A 21,788-nucleotide genomic window follows, 5' to 3' on the forward strand; every position below is an offset into this window, starting at 1 on the left:
ATACTCTTAATAAAATCACTCCCCTTTAAAAAAGATCACTGTAGGTGTAAGCAAGGGAAAAAAAGGCAAGTTAGTTTGGGTTAATCCAAGGTCTAACAAAGTGGCCTTGTTGGAAACTTCTGTAAAACAGCAATTTGCCCACACAAATCAAGATAAAATTTTTAGCTGAAAACTAAGACTAAAGTAAATGAACCTGCAAGTTTTATTTAAGAAGTGTTCATTATAACGTTACTGTGCAGGATAAGGAATTTTAAAGAATAAGAAATGGTGTGGTATAGTAGAAAGGGGACTGGACCTACACTGTTAACTAGCCCATTCACCTCTCAGGGCTCAATTTCCTCATCTGTGAAATGAGGGCATTTGATCAATGTAATAGTTTTAAAGTCATCTTTTCTTTTTAACAGCAAAAAGGTATTGTTTTGTTTTTTTGGTTGGAAGAAACGGTTACGTTTAGCCCAATATGCTCATTCTTCAGCCCCTCATAAATCTGAGACACCTCTGAAGAACACTTAGGCTCTCTTAAACATGTTTTGAAATCTGATTTGAGGACTAAGGTTTCTTCTAGCACCGATACTGAAATTGATAAAGCAATTCAATAATTTTAGCGGGTTTTAAAATTCAGTGTACGGTGAATCAAAGAATGTTATTAATAACTTTGCACCGGGAATTCCCTGGCAGTCCAGTGATTAGGACTTAGCGCTTTCACTGCCCGGGTTCAATCCCTGGTCAGGGAACTAAGATGCAGCAAGCTGCGCAGTGCGGCCAAAAAAAAACCACACACACACACACACAAACTTTACACATACTGGCAAAGGGAACTGGAAGGAATACTACTTAGTACTGTTATTTAAAATGTTTTAAATCAAAGATTTCCTGAAGAAAATCTCAAGTTTTTAAATAACAAGTTTGTTGGATTTGGTAACAGATTCCATTTATAAGGTGGTAAACTTGGGCTGGAGATGGATAAGAGGAAGATGAACCTCCTCTAACCCCACAGAGAAACCCACGCAAGAGGCAAAGTGACTCTGAGAAAGCCTCTTCCGGAGACCTGGTATTTAGATTACACACAGTTCTTTATAAAACATAGGATCTATCACAAAGGGATTGTTTCAGAACATATATTTTTGTGCCTTAGATAAAAATACCTACCAAGGAATGAAATTATTTAAATAATATATATTAGAATAGAAGGTAAACTCAATAAACAAATGAAAACAGGGAATTTTTTTTCTTCAAAATCTAATAGTATCATATTGGATTTTATGTTTAATAATTTTTAAACTAAAAATATTATTATATTTGCTAACAAGCTACTGCTAAGATGGCCATATATAAACTTTTTTACTTTATGGTTTTTTTAGTGAAATACACCAAAATACCAATTATTAAAACAGGTAGTTAAAAAAAAAATTTTTTTAAGGCTAGTGTTTTTCACTTTCTTAAGAGGATAAAGAAAAACATACATGAAAAGCAAGGAAGACTTGGAACTAGTTCTCTGCTAAACATCTGCTTTATGAAACTCCAATTCAACACAGGGGAAGAGTACTTATTGACTAAATCCTCAATCAGAAAACTAAAAAGAAAAAAAAGTGAAGAAAGGTGATTCACAGATGATGATTTTCAAAATAAGATTTATCTATTTGGGATCTTTTGGCACTGAACGTAAAGGATACACTAGATGATGTGGTTCAGAACTCTTCTACTCTTTTTATCATGCCTTCCCCTCAAAATAAAATATCTGCCAGTAAAATAGTATGAGGACTGTTAATAATATGTTTCCTTTTACTCTGAGTTCATGAGTTAATTCAAAGTTTTAAGACATAGCAGTAAACTATTTTAAATCTTTATTTTAGTTAATTGTTCACTGTTTCAGAGCCTGTTAGGCTACTATTAGTTGATGGCCCACCCAGAGTCTAAAAAGAAAGTTTTAAATTTCCTGTCAACTTAGCAAAAATGTATTTCAGAAATATTCCTGACCTCTTACTTTTTCTAAACTTTTTCCAGTCTTTATAAATGAACCTCAAATGTGTTATTTTATAATAGAACAACAAATTAGTTTAACCAATACATTAATAAGATATAGACTATTAATATCAAAGCGATGAGGCTGTGAAAACATGATTGCTTAAGTATAGATACCAGGAAAACAAACAAAAGCCTTGTAATATAAACTCACAGTCTATAATGTACTCTCCTTTTGAGATTAGAAATTAAAACAATCAGTGAATCTTGAATATATTTAAATGAGAAATACCAGGTGGTAGAGTCTAGGCCCTAAACTGATTAGATAAGAATAAAGAAAACAGTTACTAAGAAGTTGAACAAAATTCTTTTAGTCTAACTGGAACAGAATAGCCATAAAATGTCTTAAGTTACTAAAAATACACCTGTGCTGTTTTTGTAATCTTTCTCTATGATGGTATATATTTAGGATTGCAACAAATAAGATGGAGGCCAACTGAGCTTTAACAGTAATAATTATTTACAATTTGATTTTAAAATCTCAGAAGACTAGATTTTACTGGAAGGAAACTTAAAGATTATTTAGTCCAACTGTCATTTTATAGGTGAGGAAACTGAGGCCTGGAAAGGTTTAGTAAATTGTAGGAGGTTACATAACTTTATTGGTAGCATTTTTTAAACTAGAATCCCAGTTGAATGGTTTTTACATCTACAACTAATGTTAAGTAAAAGTGAAAAGCAAAACAAAACAAAACAATTCACCTCAATCCAATTTGTAAGCCAGTAACACTCTGGATCTGTGTTTTCCACTGTGAAGAGAACATTTCCTCTGGGAATGACAGAGCCCTCAGGAACAGCTTTTACTTCTATTGGAAGATGCCCATCATATTTCTGGTAAGAGACAATAATGAAATTATTGATTCAACAGGTGGTATGCCATTACCTGTTTAAATAAGGTTCTTTATATTTTACAGAAGCTAAACTTACTGTCATAGAAATTGCAATTGTAGATCTTATTATATTGCTAGTAATCTGGTCAGAATATCCTTATCCTCCTGAAATAAAATTAGCTAAAATGATTAACAGTTTAGTACTAGCATTAATTTTTAAATTTTATGCTGTAAAAGTACTTCTGCTAAGAAAACTTGTCACTTGAAGAGAATTTCAAACTGATTTCAAAACAAAAAAGTTGTTTTCCTATTCTTTCCAAAAAAAAAGACAAGAGTTTATTCCAACATATTCTAAGAGCACTACCTTTCTTCTAAGTAGGTCATTTTCATAAAAGAAAGGCTAAAGACTGAAAGATAAAATAATGGACTGCTATTAGAGAGCACAACAAAATGAATAAACAAAGTAAAAGAGAGCACTCCTTGCCAGTAGAAGAATCTTAAATAGGTTTTCTCTACACTGGTAGTAGACCTGACACCATTTTGGCAGAAGACAGACCAATCATAGGTATACTTTCTAGAGCTCTGGCAGTCAATATCCAAGTGCAATAATTCTCTCCCAAATTAGGCTGAGGATATATAGTGGCTACATGGTATGTTACTAGATATTTAATTACGCCTCCCCCTTTTTAAAGATAAAAGCTGTGGCTAACTTTTGGCTAGTAAGGTTTATTTATGTGATTTGGGACAAGGTAACTAGATAAAAAAAAAAATCATGTTAGAGGAGAAAGAATAATGCCTTAAAATCCTAGCTTGGATGCAAAAGCAGGTAGGAAACTGTGGGCAAGTCATTTAGAATCTCAAGGTCTCAGACTTCATGCTTGTAAAAGGGGTTACACAAGATTATCTCTAGGGAATCTATGAATCCCTAAGATTCTCTGAATATAAAATAAAAATATTTACCACCCTGACCACTGAGAATTCTATTACTAAGCATAGCACTTAACTTACCTATAACTATAATCCTCACAACAAATCAAATGGGTTAAGTGTCAACCAAATGAGTTAGCCAACATAACCAAAATATGTTAGCCAACATATTTTACTGACCTTACTTAAGATATGGGAAAACTAGCAGTGTGCTTACTCAACTTCTTCAAAAACCAATAATTACCAAACAGTAAAATTCAATATTACGATACAGGCAGGAAGTTAAAGTATTTCTAATTACTTTGTGTTTGATAGTTTACAATGAAAAAGACATTCATTTTAAAGATAATGAACACTTAACATAGCAAGATGCCAATAGATCCCATTCCCAAGCTATCTTTGTAACAGAGAAAACCACCAGGGGACATTCAACACTTATGACTCAATTCCCATGTCTTTGGATGCCCAAAAGTTTAAGCAAGGAATCCAAACATGTTAGGTAGGAATATTACAGTACAATAAAGAATGAAAATTAACTTCATAGATTTGCACCAAACCATTCTTCTAACTATTCAGTAAGGGAAATGTCCTAGAAGTATTGCATAGTGACAGACTCACAGCATCTATTTTCTTAGATAATGTACAGTCCAGAAAATAGGCTTAAAATTTCAAATTGCCAAATAACCATGCCCTTTCTTAATTATAATGTATTTTCAAAGAAAGGATTAAATTACCTTTCTGAAAAATGCTAGTTATTTAAATTGTAATACATATTACAACAAATTACTTAGATATGCTATAGATTTTAGATACTAATGATGTGTTACCAGGAAAAAAAAAAATTAAACATTACCATTAACTTTTCACAAGAATGTCTAAATAGCCATTATATTTATAGGGTCACAGACAGAAAAGAGTTATAATTACAGTTGACCCTAGTACAATACGTGTGTTAGAGGCACCCACCCTCCTCTGTACAGTCAAAAATCCATGTATAACTTACGGTCAGCCCTCTGTAACTGTGGTTCCTCTGTATCTGTGGTTCTGCATCTGCGGATTCAACCAACTGCAGATTGTGTAGTACTGCAGTATCTACTACTGACAAAACTCCACATGTAAGTGGACCCATGCAATTCAAACCTGTGTTGTTCAAGGTTTGAATACCTGTGCTGTGTATAGTCTAATCTTCTATTCAAATTCCACGGCAAGAAATTCTGAACTAAAAGCAAAACCAAAATACATAGGTCAAAACATGAAACCATTTTTTACCTCAAGAATGTAGTTCCATCCCTTTTCATTAAAGACATCGTCTTGGAAATGCTCTTTGTACACCTCTTTGGCTTCCTGGATCTTCTCTTTGGTCACTACTTTACCTAAAAAAATAAACATCTCCTGTTTACATTTCTAAAGGCATGCTGTGAGTTGCTGAGTTGTCACAGGATTAATGTCTCTAGCTATTTCGCCCATTCAGTGGATTAAAAAAACAAGAACTGGGCTTCCCCGGTGGCGCAGTGGTTGAGAATCTGCCTGCTAATGCAGGGGACACGGGTTCGAGCCCTGGTCTGGGAAGATCCCACATGCCGCGGAGCAGCTGGGCCTGTGAGCCACAACTACTGAGCCTGCACGTCTGGAGCCTGTGCTCCGCAACAAGAGAGGCCGCGATAGTGAGAGGCCCGCGCACCGCGATGAAGAGTGGCCCCCGCTTGCCACAACTAGAGAAAGCCCTCACACAGAAACGAAGACCCAACACAGCCATAAATAAATAAATAAAAAAGAAACAACAACAAAAAACCAAAAAAACCCCAAAAAAAACCCAAGAACTGAGGTCAAATGATTCACCCACAATCAACAGCAGAGTCAGAAAAGGAACTTGCACTTCTAACCACTCGCTCTAAGCATAAATGTTAATTTCTTATTTGAAAAGCAAATTTGCAAAAGAAGAGATTATTACATGTATAGTATTTTTAAAAAATCACAGTAATAAATTAACTTTTGGGAGATTTTTTAAAAATCTCTATTAATTTATACAGTCTTCAGATTTGAGAGTAAGCTTTTGATAGGTGGCTTTCCAGGTGAATCTGCTCACTTTATTCATAAAGGATGTCTTTGGGGCTGATAATCCAATAATTTTTACAATGCCTAAGTTTTTGCCCCCCAAATACACTTTTAGCTAACTTTATCTGTAAAATGAAGATAACAGTAGAGTACCTACTTTTAGAGTGGTTGTGAGGACGAAATGAGTTAAGACATCTGAATTAAAGCACTTAGAATAATGCTGGCCTATAACAAACAATATATTTTAGCTGTAATTAATAATAAATAACATTTTATAAAGTTTTTAAGCTGTAGAAAATTGAAGTTTGACATTAGTCTTTGGTAACTTTCTCTAAATAAGATCGCTAGTAAACTCATTTATAATATCTTGGGTAATCTTGTTGCAGTGAAGTACTTTGGATATCCAAGTAGACTTTCAATAGTATAACATATCTGAACTATCTGATCTTAAAATTGCCAAGGTTATAGAAAAACGTCATTATCTGCATAAAATTCAAGTTATTCTGTATTCAATTCTGAGATTACTTTTATTTGAAAAGGTTAGAAATGAAATTTTCCAAAATGTATAAAAACCTTGGGAACTGTTTCCCCCCCCAAATACCATTACAAAATAAGACTAGAAATGGACTTTCAAATAAGAAAGCACAGAAATTATTTCAGGGATTTTTTTCTTCTTTAAAATGCATTTGAGGGACTTCCCCAGTGGTCCAGTGGTTAAGACTCTGCCTTCCAATGCAGGATGCAAGGGTTTGATCCCTGGTCTGGGAACTAAGATCCCACATGCCATGGGGTGCGGCCAAAAACTTAAAAAAAAATGCATTTGAGACTAAGTCCACCGTTACAGGTAGTTTTGAAAAACAGGCCTTTAAGGTAAAACTGACTAGCAAAACATATTCTAATTATAATTGCTACCACAATTCAAAATGAGTTCCCAGGTCAGTAACAAATCCTTTATTTTGAATTAATGACTAAAGTCTATTAACAAACCAGATTAGCCTCAGAAAATTACTCACTTTTCTAAATTTATTCCCAGTCTTACTAGTTTTGGAAAATCTTTGTCATATTTAGAACACCAAGCACATACATCAAATTATAAAATTTAATGCTTTCAAATTAACATATTTCTAAAAATTCCAAAAGAACCCCTAAAGTAGTTAGGGTAATTAAATAAATATCAAACTAGGGCTTCCCTGGTGGCACAGTGGTTAAGAACCCGCCTGCCAAGGCAGGGGACACGGGTTCAAGTCCTGGACCGGGAAGATCCCACATGCCGCGGATCAATGAAGCCTGTGCGCCACAACTACTGAGCCTGCGCTCTAGAGCCCGCGAGCCACAACTACTGAAGCCAGCGCACCTAGAGCCCGTGCTCCGCAACGAGAGAAGCCACCGCAATGAGAAGCCTGCGCACCGCAACGAAGAGTAGCCGCTGCTTGCCGCAACTAGAGAAAGCCTGCGTGCAGCAATGAAGACCTGATGCAGCCAAAAATAAATTAAAAAAAAAAAATCAAAATTAGACTATTCAAAAAGGTACTTAAAATAATAATACAACAATATCGGAGGAAAACTATAATGAGGTATATAAAAGCAGTGTTTTAAACATATTAGGAAAAACAATACCTTTTAAGTACTTATTAAGAATGTACTGCAACCCATAAAATACTGTTTCCTCATATTTCACCTTCCTTATTTTGGAGTTTTCTGTCTTCTTTTCACGGCATTCAAAGTAGGAATAAACTTTGCTTGTGTTGGGTGGGTACTGTTTATAGTGAGTAACCTATATGAAAGAGAAAATACCTGAATTAGAAAATACCAGAAGAATAGAATGTAAATTATGATAAAAAGAGCCTGAAATTATTTAAAACCAGAGAAACTACACTTATTTGCTGTTGATCAGCTTCTTCTCCTGGCTATAAGGAATAAAAAGTAAGTATCATGCTTATTAAGATACTTTTAATAGTTCAGTATCTTAAATTCAAAACTGCAGGAGAGTATTAAATTTTATAAACAAACGGACTGAACTTAAGGAAGTACAAGGCCTCTAAGCTGGACACTTGGAAAAAAAAATGCCAAGAAAGATCTCATTTACTCTTGGGGAACAGCCTTCATTCGGGAAAGAGAAGCAGCTGCCTGGGGGACAAACACATGATATAAAAGAATGAACTGAAAGCAGAATTTGGTACTGTTACTATTTAAGTGTGGAACTCTTGACAAGTCAATAGTCAATGACTTCTCACGACTCTCCTTCATCTGTATAATGAGGTACTGAAAATGACCCCTTCTAGTCTTCATAATGACACTGTGAAAACCTGGATGAAAGCAATAGCAGCAGCAGTGGAAAAAATATCCTGTTTTGTAATCTTTCTTTTTCTCAAATTACCTCTGAATTGGGAAATAAATGCCTATCCAGTGCAACATCAAATCCTTATGAATTTAAAGATATGAAGAGGCATTATCACAACTTTCTCTTCCATGAATTTGGGTAAGAGCCACTGTTGAATATTTTTCTGTTTTTGTTTTAAGAAAAAAAAAAGCGAGTGTTCATTATAATGTGAATTTTATTATATTTTAATATGGTTACAACATTTTACCAATAAAAAATAACTGGAAGAATAGTGTATATTTTCCCATTTGAAAGAAGAGGAATAATAATGCCTTAAAGCTTAAGGATAGGGTGGTGAGTCAGGGTAAAGGTGGAATAAATCTTTGCAGACCAAGTTTCATGGATGACCACTGTGAACATAAACCATTTTTTCTGTTTAGCTCTGATCTCAAGTTTAGGAAAACTACTGTGTTCCTTGTTTGGCTGCACAATCTCAATCCTAGTAAAACTTGGTTTTAACCTAAAGAAACTTTGTGGCTTTGCACAAAAATTCTAAAACGAATACAGAGAGAGAAAAAAAAGTCGCAGTGTTTAAAATATGTTTCCTTTCTAATAGAAGCAACTTGCAACTCTATAAAAATAGCACCCTGATGCAGCTTATAGGTAATCTTGCAGGTGAATCTTTATGTTAATATGTGGTTTGATTGCCTAAGTCAGGTAAGAGAGCTGGAACTTTCTGTTTTGCTCAGGTACACATATGTATATACTACAAGGTATACGGAGGCCTCATCAAAATCTACAAGTATGTGTCAGTTTTTTTAAAGTCAGAACCCAGGGACTGATACCAGGGTAAATTTAAGATTTAAGAAGTAGCTAAGTAAAGTAGCTAATACAGAATCCAGAGCAATTAAGTCCACTAGCCGATTCACTAAAATGCAAAAACATGTGTATATATGAACGATACCATAATAATAAATGACTACTACTTTAACTACTTAAGAAACTGATTAGAAAAAGATATCACCACTTGAAAATGTACCCAAGATGTATATAAAAACGAAAATGTCCAGTTTATAATCTAAATAACTCCAACTCCCTTAGTGGGAATAAGCAGTGAGGTGGAAGAAAAGTCAACCACGATGAAGTAAAATTTGAAAAAAGTCAGATTCATAGCTGTGTCTCAACAGTTACATGTGACCTTCTTTACAGTTCAGATACTTAATGGTGCATCTTTATAAATTTATTTTTCCTGTATCAGATTTAAAAGTATTAGAAGGCAAATGAATTATTTTCATCTTCTGAGTAGACCAAGCAGTCAAAAGCTGAATGGAAATTGTCCCTAAGCTATTTAACTCCATCTTGGTCTAAAAGTATATTAAAAAATTTCCATCATACAAATACAGTTCCTGTTCAGGACAATAATTAAATATGTTTATAATTTTAAAGCTTTACTTCAGTTGTATTCTTTAATTATGGTACTTAAAACCCTTGCATAAATATTCAGAATGCCTCTCTGAAAACAAACGTTATTAAAAATACAAAATTGTCTAGGCTTGATTAGAAATGAAGTATGACTTCTAAAATCTTCTTTGGAGAAACTTAAGAAAACTGTTTCAGAATTTAGCTAAAGAATCTAAGTCACGTAAGGCAAACTCTCTGGCAATTAACTATGAAACGTAATTTACTATTAACTCCCTACTCACACCCAATATGTTTAAAGAGGAATAAAATAGTATTATTCAAATCTATTTATATTGGCATATACACATTGTTTTAATGGGAAAAAAATTTAAACAGAGCTTCTTAGTAAATATTTTCTAAGAATACAGCCAATAGATAATTCTAGTTTTGCTAGGTTTACTGTCCTCTTCATTTTACTTTCTGCTAAACTTATCACCCTGAGCCCCTTGGAACTTTCACCAGAAGATGAGATGCTATAGCAGAAATACAAATCAATAAACTGTTATTTTATAAATAGTTCATGCATTCACAAATATATACTCTGTACCAACTGTGTATCAGGCACTGTTTCAGATGCTGAGGATGGGGAAGTAAAATAGACTGACTAGCCCTTACTCTCATAGGGCTAGTGAGGGCTGAGAGATCATAAACAAAATAATTTGAGCTAGATGGATGCTATGAAAAATTAAAAGAAAATGATGGACCAGAAGGGGCCTGGGAGACTAAAGTGGAGGCCAAGAAGGCTTCTCTGAGATAGTAACATGTGAGCAAGGTCTAAATGACGAGGAAATAGGAAATATCTTGACTTCAGGGACAGAAGAGAATGAAGACCACTGTGGTTGGCGCTTAGAGAATGGGGAGGAGGTACATGGTAAGGTCAGAGAGAGAGAGCTGCAGGGACAAGATCATGTAAGGCTCACAGGCTACCAAGGAGCTTGAATTTTACCTGAAGTGCAGTGGGAAGCCATTAGCATGCTTTAAGCTGGAGTGAATATGATCTGATTCACATTTGACAAGGATCAGCTTGGCAGAGATGGAGAATGGATTACGGGGTGACCAGAGTGGACACAGAGCATTAAGAGGCTATTGCAAAAGACTAGGTTAGGTGAGAGACCGGCTCAGTGTCTTTGGAGAAGTAGGCTGATAGATTAGATTTGGGAATAAAGAGGGGAAGGAATTAAGGATGTCTCCTAGATTTTTGGCTTGAGCAACTGAGTGAATAATGGTGCCATTTACTGAGATGGGGAAAGCCATGGAAGGACTGGGTAGGGAAATCAAGAGCTTAGTTTTAAATATGTTAAGTAAACACTAACAAAAAGTTTCATAATATGCAAAATTAAAGTGACCTGCCAAAAGGGAGCCCTTAAATCATGTTGTTTTTCAGCACTGCTTTGACTTACATCACTAGAGAAAATAGTTGTACAATAAATTTAAAATTATTTATAAGATGAAGAGAAAAAAACAAATTTCTCATAATATCCTCAGCAAACATTACCCCTAAAAATGTTTCCTCAAGTGGCACAGCCTTCCTGCAACTAACAGAGTACTGCCAGTACATAAATATATGTGTGGTAAAGAACAGAGGCACACAGAAAAATGTAGCTCTTCTAATAAAACTTAGCTTCACAGTTAGTTATGTGGTTGATTTACTTAATGAAAAAATAAGCTTCTAAAAACTGCAGTCCCAGATATCCCTGTATAACAGTTCAAGAGAGGTATGAGAAATATTTAAGTTGCATAGAATCTTTCTGTGGGAGCGAAGTATAATTTTCTCCTGAGTTTCTCTAGATTTCCCATAAGGGTGACATGATAATATTTCCAAGAGCTTTCCTCCCACAATGGGATCACATGACCAAAGGCAACTACTACTAACCTCCTTTTACAGTTAATCACTAAGAAATAATCACAAGCCAACATTTTAACAACACCATGTGTATGGAAGAGCACATGGAATAACGGACCCAAAGTCACAAACTAAGCTATGTTACCTATGTAATATCTAAGGGCACTCATAAGAGGCACTTACATTGGCTAAGACTCTCTGCCTCTTCAAAGGTAATGTGCCAGAAACAGCAAAAATCATAACTGATTCTTTCCTCTTTTCAATATTATTCAAGATTTGTCAAGCCCTGGACTTCTGTTGCCCCAGAAAATAATTCATTGCTATTTGGCTTTTGAAGCAATAATAACTTCAAAATACAACTTAAGAATTTTTGGATTACATTATTTTGGTGAAGGGGATAAATTGTAAAACCAGCCATTATCATTATGCTGCCTCTTCCCTTAAATCAGGCAGAGTTCCCGGCAACTTGTACCTTTTTTTGCCACACCTTTAAGAGAGATTTCATAAACTGACAAAAAGGATACCAGTTTCTGGTATTTTTGTTTTGCAAGATACTCTACAATTATTACTGACCTAATCCAATCTTCCTATGAGGTATGTTCATGATTTACATACAGGATTTTATTTCTGTTGCCTGGGTTTTTCCTATAATTTATAATATAAAACTTACTGGAAAAACTCTGTCCTAAGAATGAACAGGTACTCTCTGACATACAAACTGCAGCAGGGCCACATGTCTCACAAGGCTTAGGCTGCCGCTGTGACCATACTTAAGTGCCTGTTCAGAAGCGGTGAAAGAGAAGCAACTATGAAAAATAGGAACAGCTCAGAGGAAGACACTGCGTAGCTAAAAGTCCAAGGCAGGACTAACTTGCCCATAAGATTCTCATTTGTCCCCAAATCTTTTCCTCCAAAAAGCCCCAAATTAAGATTTGTTATTCCGCTACGAATGAGGAAGCAAGCTCTTTTTTAAAAAAAAGCTAACTTGGGTGCTTAATCATCATACATGAATTATACAGCCTTTTATAACTTTTCTAAAATCAACTTTCACCCATCTTAGATTGTAAGGGACATGTTTCGTATTTTATAATATCTAGTAGGCCTCCAATATTTATGCATGAAAATGTGCTGAGTTCTAGATAACCAGTTTTAAATGACCTTTTGAGAAGCAACCCACACTGGACAGCACATTTTATAACTAACGTGTGATGTGGTTTAAACTGTAAATTGCTTAGGGATTACTTTCTTGTGCTATACATTATTTTTTTCCAACTAGGGCTCAATTGACAACATCATCCATTTTAATCTGCTAACAGGTAAAATGTTCAGAAATGTTAAAATGATTCTCTGCTGTAGTTTGTTACAAACATTATCTACATAGGAGGGGAAGGAAGAATGGAACAGAAATGAATCTTTTAATGATCCGGTTATACAGAAACTGATCAATGACTATCCCAGAAATAAGTGAAAAAAATGACCTGTCTCTCTTATAAAAAAACATTCCAAATGCTTTTTAAGCACTGCAATGGCTAAGGCCAGCCCAAACACACCTTTCTCTAGCTGGCCTAGCACAATGTAAATATAACACAGTAGATAATTTTCCTTTAAACCATTTTGAAAACATAAATGGTTAACACTTAAGTGTCCTTTTCATTTGTAACAAGAACCCAGGATAAAAATAGAAGAAACAACCACATTCACCTATTTCCTTAGTTCATCAATATGTATAATAAAGTATAAGATTACAGAAATGAATATGCATCTTAAATGCCTCTCCTTTGGCCCAAATTGTCCCGATCCCTCTGGAAAGGATACAAGTGAAAACAAAATTCCCACATGTTGTCATGCGCTTGGACACTATCCCATCTACTTGCAAAACACCTTTCTATAGTGCCTAGACAGCCAATTATCCTTGCTTCAGTTCTAGAAAAAATAAATCAACAATATTCTGCTCTCTTCCACCAATACATCTAAAGCTGTTAGCTACTTACTTTAACTGGCCAACAGTATGCAAGTACTGATAAGGATATGCATGTAACATTCTCATGTAATTTCCTAATAAAAGTGTAATTTCACCACTTCTAGACTCAAGATTACCATTTCTGTCTCCTCTTCATCTAAGAAGATAAAAAGCCGAAAATGATAAACAGGCTATAAGGACCACTAAAAGTGTAAGGAAAATGAAACTTAAGAGACTAAATTGTGAGTCTGCAATACACTACTTATTTTACTGTACTGCTGTAAACCACTGGTATAAAACATATCCTGACTGAATCCTCTTGAGGGTTTTTTTGTGGGGGAGGGAGGGAAATGAAATATCTTACAAAGATGATAATCTTCTTAAAAGGTTTTATATTCGAAAGGGGATAACATACACCAGTCTGACTTGCAAATTGACAGGAATAAACTTAATTAAATAGATGCAAATTCTGATAGTGTAGTTAAGAATGCCTTGCTAGCAGATTAGAAAACTTTAAGGTAACCACTCTTACCTTTCATCCCAGGAAACTGATGTTAAAGCAATTTACATTCCTTATATATAATGGCTAGAGGAACTACAAACCAAAGAAGCTTACACACTGTTTTGTAATGTTTAAACCATTTTGAAAATATAAATGGTTAACCCTTAAGGGTCCTTTTCATTTATAACAAGAACCCAGGATAAAAACAGAAGAAACAACCACATTTACCTATTTCCTTAGTTCATCATTATGTATAATAAAGTATGAGATTACAGAAATGAATATTTATTTATTTAAATTTATTTATTGTATTTATTTTTGGCTGTGTTGGGCCTTCGTTGCGGTGCGCGGGCTTCTTATTGCGGTGGCTTCTCTTGCTGCAGAGCACGGGCTCCAGCAGCTGTGGCTCGTGGGCTCTAGAGCGCAGGCTCAGTAGTCGTGGCCCACGGGATTAGTTGCCCCGCTGCACGTGGGATCTTCCCGGACCAGGGCTCGAACCCATGTCCCCTGCATTGGCAGGCGGATTCTTAACCACTGTGCCACCAGGGAAGCCCTGAATATATACTTTAAACGTCTGTTTTGTTTTTAAAAGTTGAACCAATCAACCTCCGTTTACATTTCCCATTTTCAATAAAATAAGTTACTACATTAAAAAATTTGAAAATTATTTTAAAGATTTAGTTAAGGATAAAGTTCTAGAAAACTATGCATGAGACCATTCTAAAATCACTATTAAAAATACTCAAAACACTATAATTGAACTAAGAGACCACAGAGGAGCACAAGTAAAAATATCCTTGATACCACTATGATATCCTTGCAATTGTGTAGATTTCCACTTTAAAATTCCATTTAAAAGACCACTTGTTAAAGAAACCTGGTTCTACTTTAAATAATAACCCACCTAAACTATCATAAGTAGAATCTTAAACCAGCTGGGAAGGAAAGTTCAACAGAGAACTTAAGTAAAATAGGATTCTCCAAAATACTTTACTGGAAAATTTAAGAAAAAACAAAAAGCAACAAAAACCACAACAAAAACCAAAATCTGAAAACATTATGCTTTAATCACTATATTCTAAACTACGATGCTGCTCAAGTAAAAACGAACATTTATTCTGCGAAAGTGGAGTTTCCAGTCTGACATGTCATCTTTTAGGTGTCCTGCCTAACAAAACTTGTTAGCAAAGTATAATCCAGTTTATTTCATATAATTTGGAAACTAGGGGAAAGGATATTTGCCGGATTTCTCTTTAATCACTTTTCCCTTTACAAATGTGAGTTTCAAATAAAATTAACGGGTCAGCTATACATGCAAGCGTACAATAGCCATAGTAAGAGAATGTTGTGTCGCTTCTCTCTCAACAAGTTCTCCAAGATTAACTACAGTTCATTTAACACCTCGTGTTTCACTTTCCTTTTCACAGAAATCTTGTAGTGGTCCTAATGGAATAAGGGCAGATCGGCCTTTCCAACAAGAGATAAGGAGCGTGAGTGATCACCAGGAGCAAAGGAGTTTGAAACGGAGCCCAGTGGAGTGGGACGGGGAATCCAGCAGGGCTACCAGGGACAGATAAGTGTCCTCCGCACCCGGGCCACAGGCAGAGGAACGTGGCTGGCTGCTCTGGCACCCCTACTAGGGCTTCGCCCGCCCGTTCCTCGGGAAGGGGCGTACCTGCCGGCTAAGGGGTGAGCGCGCTCGACTCAGCTCCGCGGGGGAAACCCCACTTCTCAAACCCGGCTCAGTCTTTCCACCGTGGAACCCAAGGAGCCGTTACCTAACTGACCCGCTCCTCGGGCGAGCCCTCGCCCAGCCCGGCCCGGGGCCAAAAGGCCGCGCTCCTGCGGAAGACGTGAGCTCGGCCGGTGACGCCCCAGCCACCCCGGTCGCCGGCCCGCTGAGCCGAGCTGAGCCGCCCCGAGCCCCGGGCAGCGGGCGCGCGGCACCAGCTCGGGCCCGCCTCAGCCCCTCGCCGCGCCCCCCCCCCACAACCACGCACCCACCAGGCCCCGCCTCCTGCCGTCTATCCCTCCATCCCTCCTCCATCCGCCTCCTCCCCACTGCGGCGCCAGCCTCACCTGCCCCTAGTCGCCGCCGCCGCCGCCGCGCCTTCCCTCGGGGCCGCCTCGCGCCACGACCCCAGCCCGGCCGCCCCTGCCCCGCAGCCTCGCGCTGGTCCCCGACGCGCCCTCTCTTCCTCCGTCACCTGCCCCCGCCCCGAGCTTCTACCTTGTACGAGTCGGTGGCCAGGAGGATGTTGAACTCGGCTTCTGCCGCAGCATTCATCTCGGGCCGGAGTGTAGGGGCCGCGCGCCGCGGTCTGCCCGGCGCGGCTGCGAGGAAGGAGAAAAATGGGCTTCACCGCGCTCCGTTGCTTAAGTCACCGCTCTGTCGGAGGGGGTGGGTGAGAGGAGGGGGAAACGGAGCTGGGAGGAGGGACCAGAAGAGGGCGGGCCTGGGAGCAGTGACGCGGCGGGGGAGGCGGTGCGCGCGCTCGCAGTCTAGGGACTCCGGCGGCCTCCTCACCCCGGCTCCCCGCCCCCGCCCCATCGCCCCGGCAGGGACGCGAGGGGCGGGGCGCGGCCGCGCGTGCGCAGCGCGCAGGGGGGCGGGGCGGGTAGAACGTGAGGCACGCTCCCTTCTCGGAGTCGCCCATCCCGGGAAGCCTGAGGCTGCGGGGCCGCCCCGGCCCGTGACCCGGGCGCCGGCTTGGCTTTCGTTTCCCTGCCCAGCGCAGTGGGGCGGGGCCGGGAGGGGGCGCTCCCAGCCTCGCCACCTCTGCGATTAGCCGGTTCGCCCGCCCCGCTGGCACCTTCCTATCCTACCCAGTCCTGGCCCGTTTTCTGAGTCCTCTTGAAGTCACGCCATCCGGCTAGGGGCCCAAGGAGCCTCCCTCTGCCCGTCTCCCCGTACCCCTCGCGCAGTTACTCACCTTTGTCTCTGGCTCGGATTAAGGATCAAGCCTTTTGCCTCCATCCCTCGTGTCCCTCCTGGTCCTCCTAACCCTCGCTTTAAAATCTGAAGAGCTGCGGTGAGGAATAGGTCTGGGGGGCCCCTTTAATCTGACGCATCGACTCCGCTTTCCTCCAGCGCTATGGCTGAGCTCTTGATCCTCTGAGGATGTTTAGACTTTCCCCGAGAAAATAGCCTGCGCCCAAAGTCGGGGGTTGAATTCAATCCTCACAGATAATCAGAGGACAAGACCTAGTTGAATCTAATATTGCCGAGAAGTAAACGGCAACGAGCCAAGTCCTTGACAGGATGCGAGACTGACTTTAGTCATCGTTGTAATCGCTCAATCTTGGGAAACGGGTTGGCAACCTGGAAATAAAAAAGCGAGTGAAACGACGTCGGATGACTTCAGCCAAATGCGGACCATGCATTTGCGCAGTTCTCATACGTGGTTGCATTTTTGCGTAAAACTATGATTCCCTTTGTCCCCATGATCAATAGCTGCTTCTCTCTCTCTCTTTTTTTTTTTTAAGATTTAGGTTTTACAAGATACAAGTAGCTGGGAAAAAGCGATTTAATGAAAACCAGTACGGGAACTTTACAGATTGTCATTCAAATTAGTGAAAGTCTCATTTTGTGGGGGTGGGGGGTCGGGGTGGAGGCTGTGAATTTAGAGTTTCATTGCGCGAAAACTGACACCGCTTCAATTAAAAGCAACTTCAGTCCAGACAATGTCACGGAGTCAGTACAGATTCCTGACAAATGCCTCCATCTATAGGTAGATGCAGTACAAGCAAAGATCACAGAAGTAGTGAGATATCCCTAGGCACTCACCAAGGTAGTGAGATATCCCTAGGCACTCACACCAAGGTAGTGAAAAATGCTAATGCATTTAGAATTATTTTCAACAACAAGGTTTAAAACAAACGAGGCTTTTTTGGTTGACCTTACGTGTGTTTACTACGGAAAATTACTTTTAAAACTATTTAAATAATTAAAATATTAAAAATTTTATTAGGGGAGATTCTGTTATATTAGTTTAAGCAGTGCCATTCAAAGAAGAAAAATGATCCTTTTTGCTCCTCTTAATTTGGAGCTTTTTTCCCTTCATTCATTTAAAATTTCTATAACCTACTTTACTTAAATGACAAATGCTTTTTGCTTAGCTTCCTGGAATCCATGTATGTATATAACTGACTATTGTTCTATGCACCTTATGCAGGAAAAAAAAAAAAAAAGAATTCTGATTACAAAGAGGGCTTTGTTTATGGTAGCATTTTTTTTAAAAAAGCAAAATAAAATTTGAACTGCATTCTTTGAGCTGAATTTACAGTTTTAAGGTGAAAAGGCTTAATATCAGTGCAAGTAAAAATGTTAATATTACATTGGCATTGCTTGTTAAACGCAGAAACTCATAAAGCCTGCACCCATATTAGCAACTTAAACCCTCACAGCAGTCTCCAGAGAGGAAAAAGAAGTCATGTTACCAATAGAAAATCACCATTTGTCTAAGGTAGAATTAGGCACACTTATATGTAACTACATGGCTAAGCAGGAAGAATTTTGAGTTAGTCAGGATTTACAACTATGAAATTATCACCAAATACAAAGTCAAGGTTTCATTTTGAAATGGCCTCCCCTGAAGGACAATTTAACAGCTAGCACTTAGTATGTTTATCTAGTAGCATATAATAGATCTGAGAAACTGTTTCTCATAGGTCCCCGCAACATGACAAATAATGACGAAAACAAAGACTCAAATGGGCCCCCCCTCACTTTGTTCAAAGTCCTGGATTAATCTGTCATTCCTACCAAACAGCCAGTCAAGCTTGGTGAATTGGGCATCCAGCTCCTTGTCTATCTTCCTCAGAGAGCTATGAAAGGCCTGTGACTCATACATTTGATCAAAGCGGGTTTTCCTGCACCAGCCTGTTTCCACACACCCTTCCAGACAGCCTTTGGTACACTTTTGTATTTCAAAGTTGCCTCGGATATTCTAATCAAACCTGAGTTCACCTCAGTAATAACACTGGAGATGTAGGTGTGGGACTCACCCACCTGGAACTCCTGACAATGGTCCTAGCCATTACCCTACATAACTTTCTCTAGCCTTACCAAGGAGCAAAAGCTGTCACGAAGACAAATGTAAAACAGGAAATTTTAAATTAAACTTAAACCTTTTTCTTATTCAAACTTCCATGGCCCTTTGGGGACACCCCAGAGTTCTAATTTTGTAAGGAAAAGGTCTCATCTACAGAAAGACATGGGTCTTTGTGAATCTGATTATTGGCGCTGCTCAACCCTGACTCAGTTTGCTGGGTCCTCTACAATCACATAGAGACGCACAGAAAACTGCTGAGTCTTAGTCTAAAAGTATAGAAGTGATAGAGTAAATGTAACCCACATACAGGAAGAATTAGCACACATACATGGATTGTTCATAGACCTTCCATTACAAAATGTTCTGGTACACTTTCTATGGTCTTGTGGTCTGACTGTGCTACACTCTCCTAACCAATTATTTTCCTGGGCAAAGTAAGGAAAATGTGTACATGTTATGATGCTATGAGTGGGGATTTGGATGTCATAATTACTTATAAATTTTGCTGATGGCCACTTTTAGACTCAATGGCCACAATCAATGACTGAGAGAATGAGACTGTGAGGACTATAAAAGACTGTCGAGATATTTTCATGCAGTGTTCTCCTAAGAGAGTTTTTATCACTGATGGTAGTATGTGGTACATATCAGTGGTACACAGATATGCATTTTTATTTCAATCATTATGTATTTATTTTTAATGAGTTTTAGAAAAATATAACTAGCACACAAAACTCAATTTTTTCTTGGGAATCATTACTTAGGATGAAGCCAAAGTTGATGGGCACTTGGACTGGTGAACTTGGTTATTTTCCTTGCCTTTCCTAACCTGTCAGCTGCTTTCATATCTTCAGCAGAAGACTGGTTTCCTTGAAGAAGCTAAACAGAAAAGGCTACATACTGTATGATCTCATTTATATAAAATTCTAGAAAGGCAAAACTAGTGTGAAAGAAAGTGATTGTCAGAGGCTGAGGCTAAGGGAAGCTGACTGAATGCAAAGGGGCATGAGGAAACTTTTTGGGGTAAAGGAAATGATATGTGTGATAGTGATTATACAACTGTTCACATATGTCAGAATTAATTGAAGTCTATACTTAAAATTGGTGAATTTTATTGTGTATAAATTATATCTCAAGAAAACTAAAGACTGGTTTTCTTGAAATCATTTAAAATATTTTCCCCCTCTTTTCCCATTCTGTTTTCTTATGTTTCCATTTCCATGTTCCCATTTTACTTTACAGGATTTGGAGATGAGCACCATTTTGCCCTCCTTAGAGAAAGGACAGTTGTTAGAACAAAAAAAATCTTACAATTTGTATGGAAACACAAAAGACCCCGAATAGCCAAAGCAATCTTCAGAAAGAAAAACAGAGCTGGAGGAATCAGGCTCCCTGACTTCAGACTATACTACTGATACAAAGCTATAGTAATCAAAACAGTATGGTACTGGCACAAAAACAGAAATATAGATCAATGGAAGAAGATAGAAAGTCCAGAGATAAACGCATGCACCTATGGTCAACTAATCTATGACAAAGGAGGTAAGAATATATAATGGAGAAAAGACAGTCTCTTCAATAAGTGGTGCTGGGAAAACTGGACAGCTACATGTAAAAGAATGAAATTAGAACATTCTCTAACACCATACACAAAAATAAACTCAAAATGGATTAAAGACCTAAATGTAAGACCTGATACTATAAGACTCTTAGACGAAAACATAGGCAGCACAGTCTCTGACATAAACCGCAGCAAGATCTTTTTTGATCCACCTCCTAGAGTAATGAAAATAAAAAAAGTAAACAAATGGCACCTAATTAAACTTGAAAACTTTTGCACAGCAAAGGAAACCATAAACAAAATGAAAAGACAACCCACAGAATGGGAGAAAATATTTGCAAATGAAGTGATAGACAAGGAATTAATCTCCAAAGTATACAAATAGTTCATACAGCTCAATATAAAAAAAAAACAAACAACCCAATCAAAAAATGGGTGAAGGATCTAAATAGAAAGTTCTCCAAGAAGACATACAGATGACCAAAAAGCACATGAAAAGATGCTCAATATCACTAATTACTAGAGAAATGCAAATCAAAACTACAATGAGGTATCACGTTACACTGGTCAGAATGGCCATCATCAAAAAAAAAAATCAACAATAAATGCTGAAGAGGCTGTGGAGAAAAGGGAACCCTCCTACACTGTTGGTGGGAATATAAATTGGTACAACCACTATGGAGAACAGTAAGGAGGTTCCTCAAAAAACTAAATATAGAACTACCATATGATCCAGTAATCCCACTCCCGGGCATATATCGTAATTTGAAAAGATACAGGCACCCCAATGTTCATTGCAGCACTACTTACAATAGCCAAGACATGGAAGCAACCTAAATGTCCATGGACAGAGGAGTGGATAAAGAAGATGTGTTTCAGGGCTTCCCTGGTGGCGCAGTGGTTGAGAATCTGCCTGCCAATGCAGGGGACATGGGTTTGAGCCCTGGTCTGGGAAGATCCCACATGCCGCGGAGCGACTGGGCCCGTGAGCCACAATTACTGAGCCTGTGCGTCTGGAGCCTGTGCTCCGCTACAAGAGAGGCCGCGATAGTGAGAGGCCCGCGCACCGCGATGAAGAGTGGCCCCCACTTGCCGCAACTGGAGAAAGCCCTCACACGGAAATGAAGACCCAACACAGCCATAAATAAATAAATAAATAAAATATTAAAAAAAAAAAAAGAAGATGTGTTTCATATATACAATGGAACACTACTTAGCTGTAAAAAATAATGAAATAATGCCATTTGCAGCAG

General features: G+C 38.2%; 1 protein-coding gene across 2 annotated transcripts in view; it reads right to left on the bottom strand.

The window, feature by feature from the left end:
* NAMPT (nicotinamide phosphoribosyltransferase) overlaps window positions 1–17,115 on the bottom strand; it is a 38,420-nt gene extending 21,305 nt beyond the window's left edge. The window contains exons 1-5 of one of the 2 annotated variants that reach the window (XM_059934165.1): window positions 16,854–17,115; window positions 16,151–16,309; window positions 7,452–7,608; window positions 5,049–5,152; window positions 2,725–2,853 (exon numbers count right to left, since the gene is read on the bottom strand). In XM_059934165.1, coding sequence (XP_059790148.1) covers window positions 2,725–2,853; window positions 5,049–5,152; window positions 7,452–7,608; window positions 16,151–16,207 — 447 coding nt within the window. In that variant the 5' untranslated portion in view covers window positions 16,208–16,309; window positions 16,854–17,115. Of the gene's footprint in view, window positions 1–2,724; window positions 2,854–5,048; window positions 5,153–7,451; window positions 7,609–16,150; window positions 16,432–16,853 lie in introns of those variants that run through there. The other variant, XM_059934164.1, reaches the window with a different exon arrangement.
* Window positions 17,116–21,788: the final 4,673 nt, after the last annotated feature.

This window comes from Balaenoptera ricei, chromosome 9 (assembly GCF_028023285.1).
Source record: "Balaenoptera ricei isolate mBalRic1 chromosome 9, mBalRic1.hap2, whole genome shotgun sequence".
Taxonomy (NCBI): Eukaryota; Metazoa; Chordata; class Mammalia; order Artiodactyla; family Balaenopteridae; genus Balaenoptera; species Balaenoptera ricei.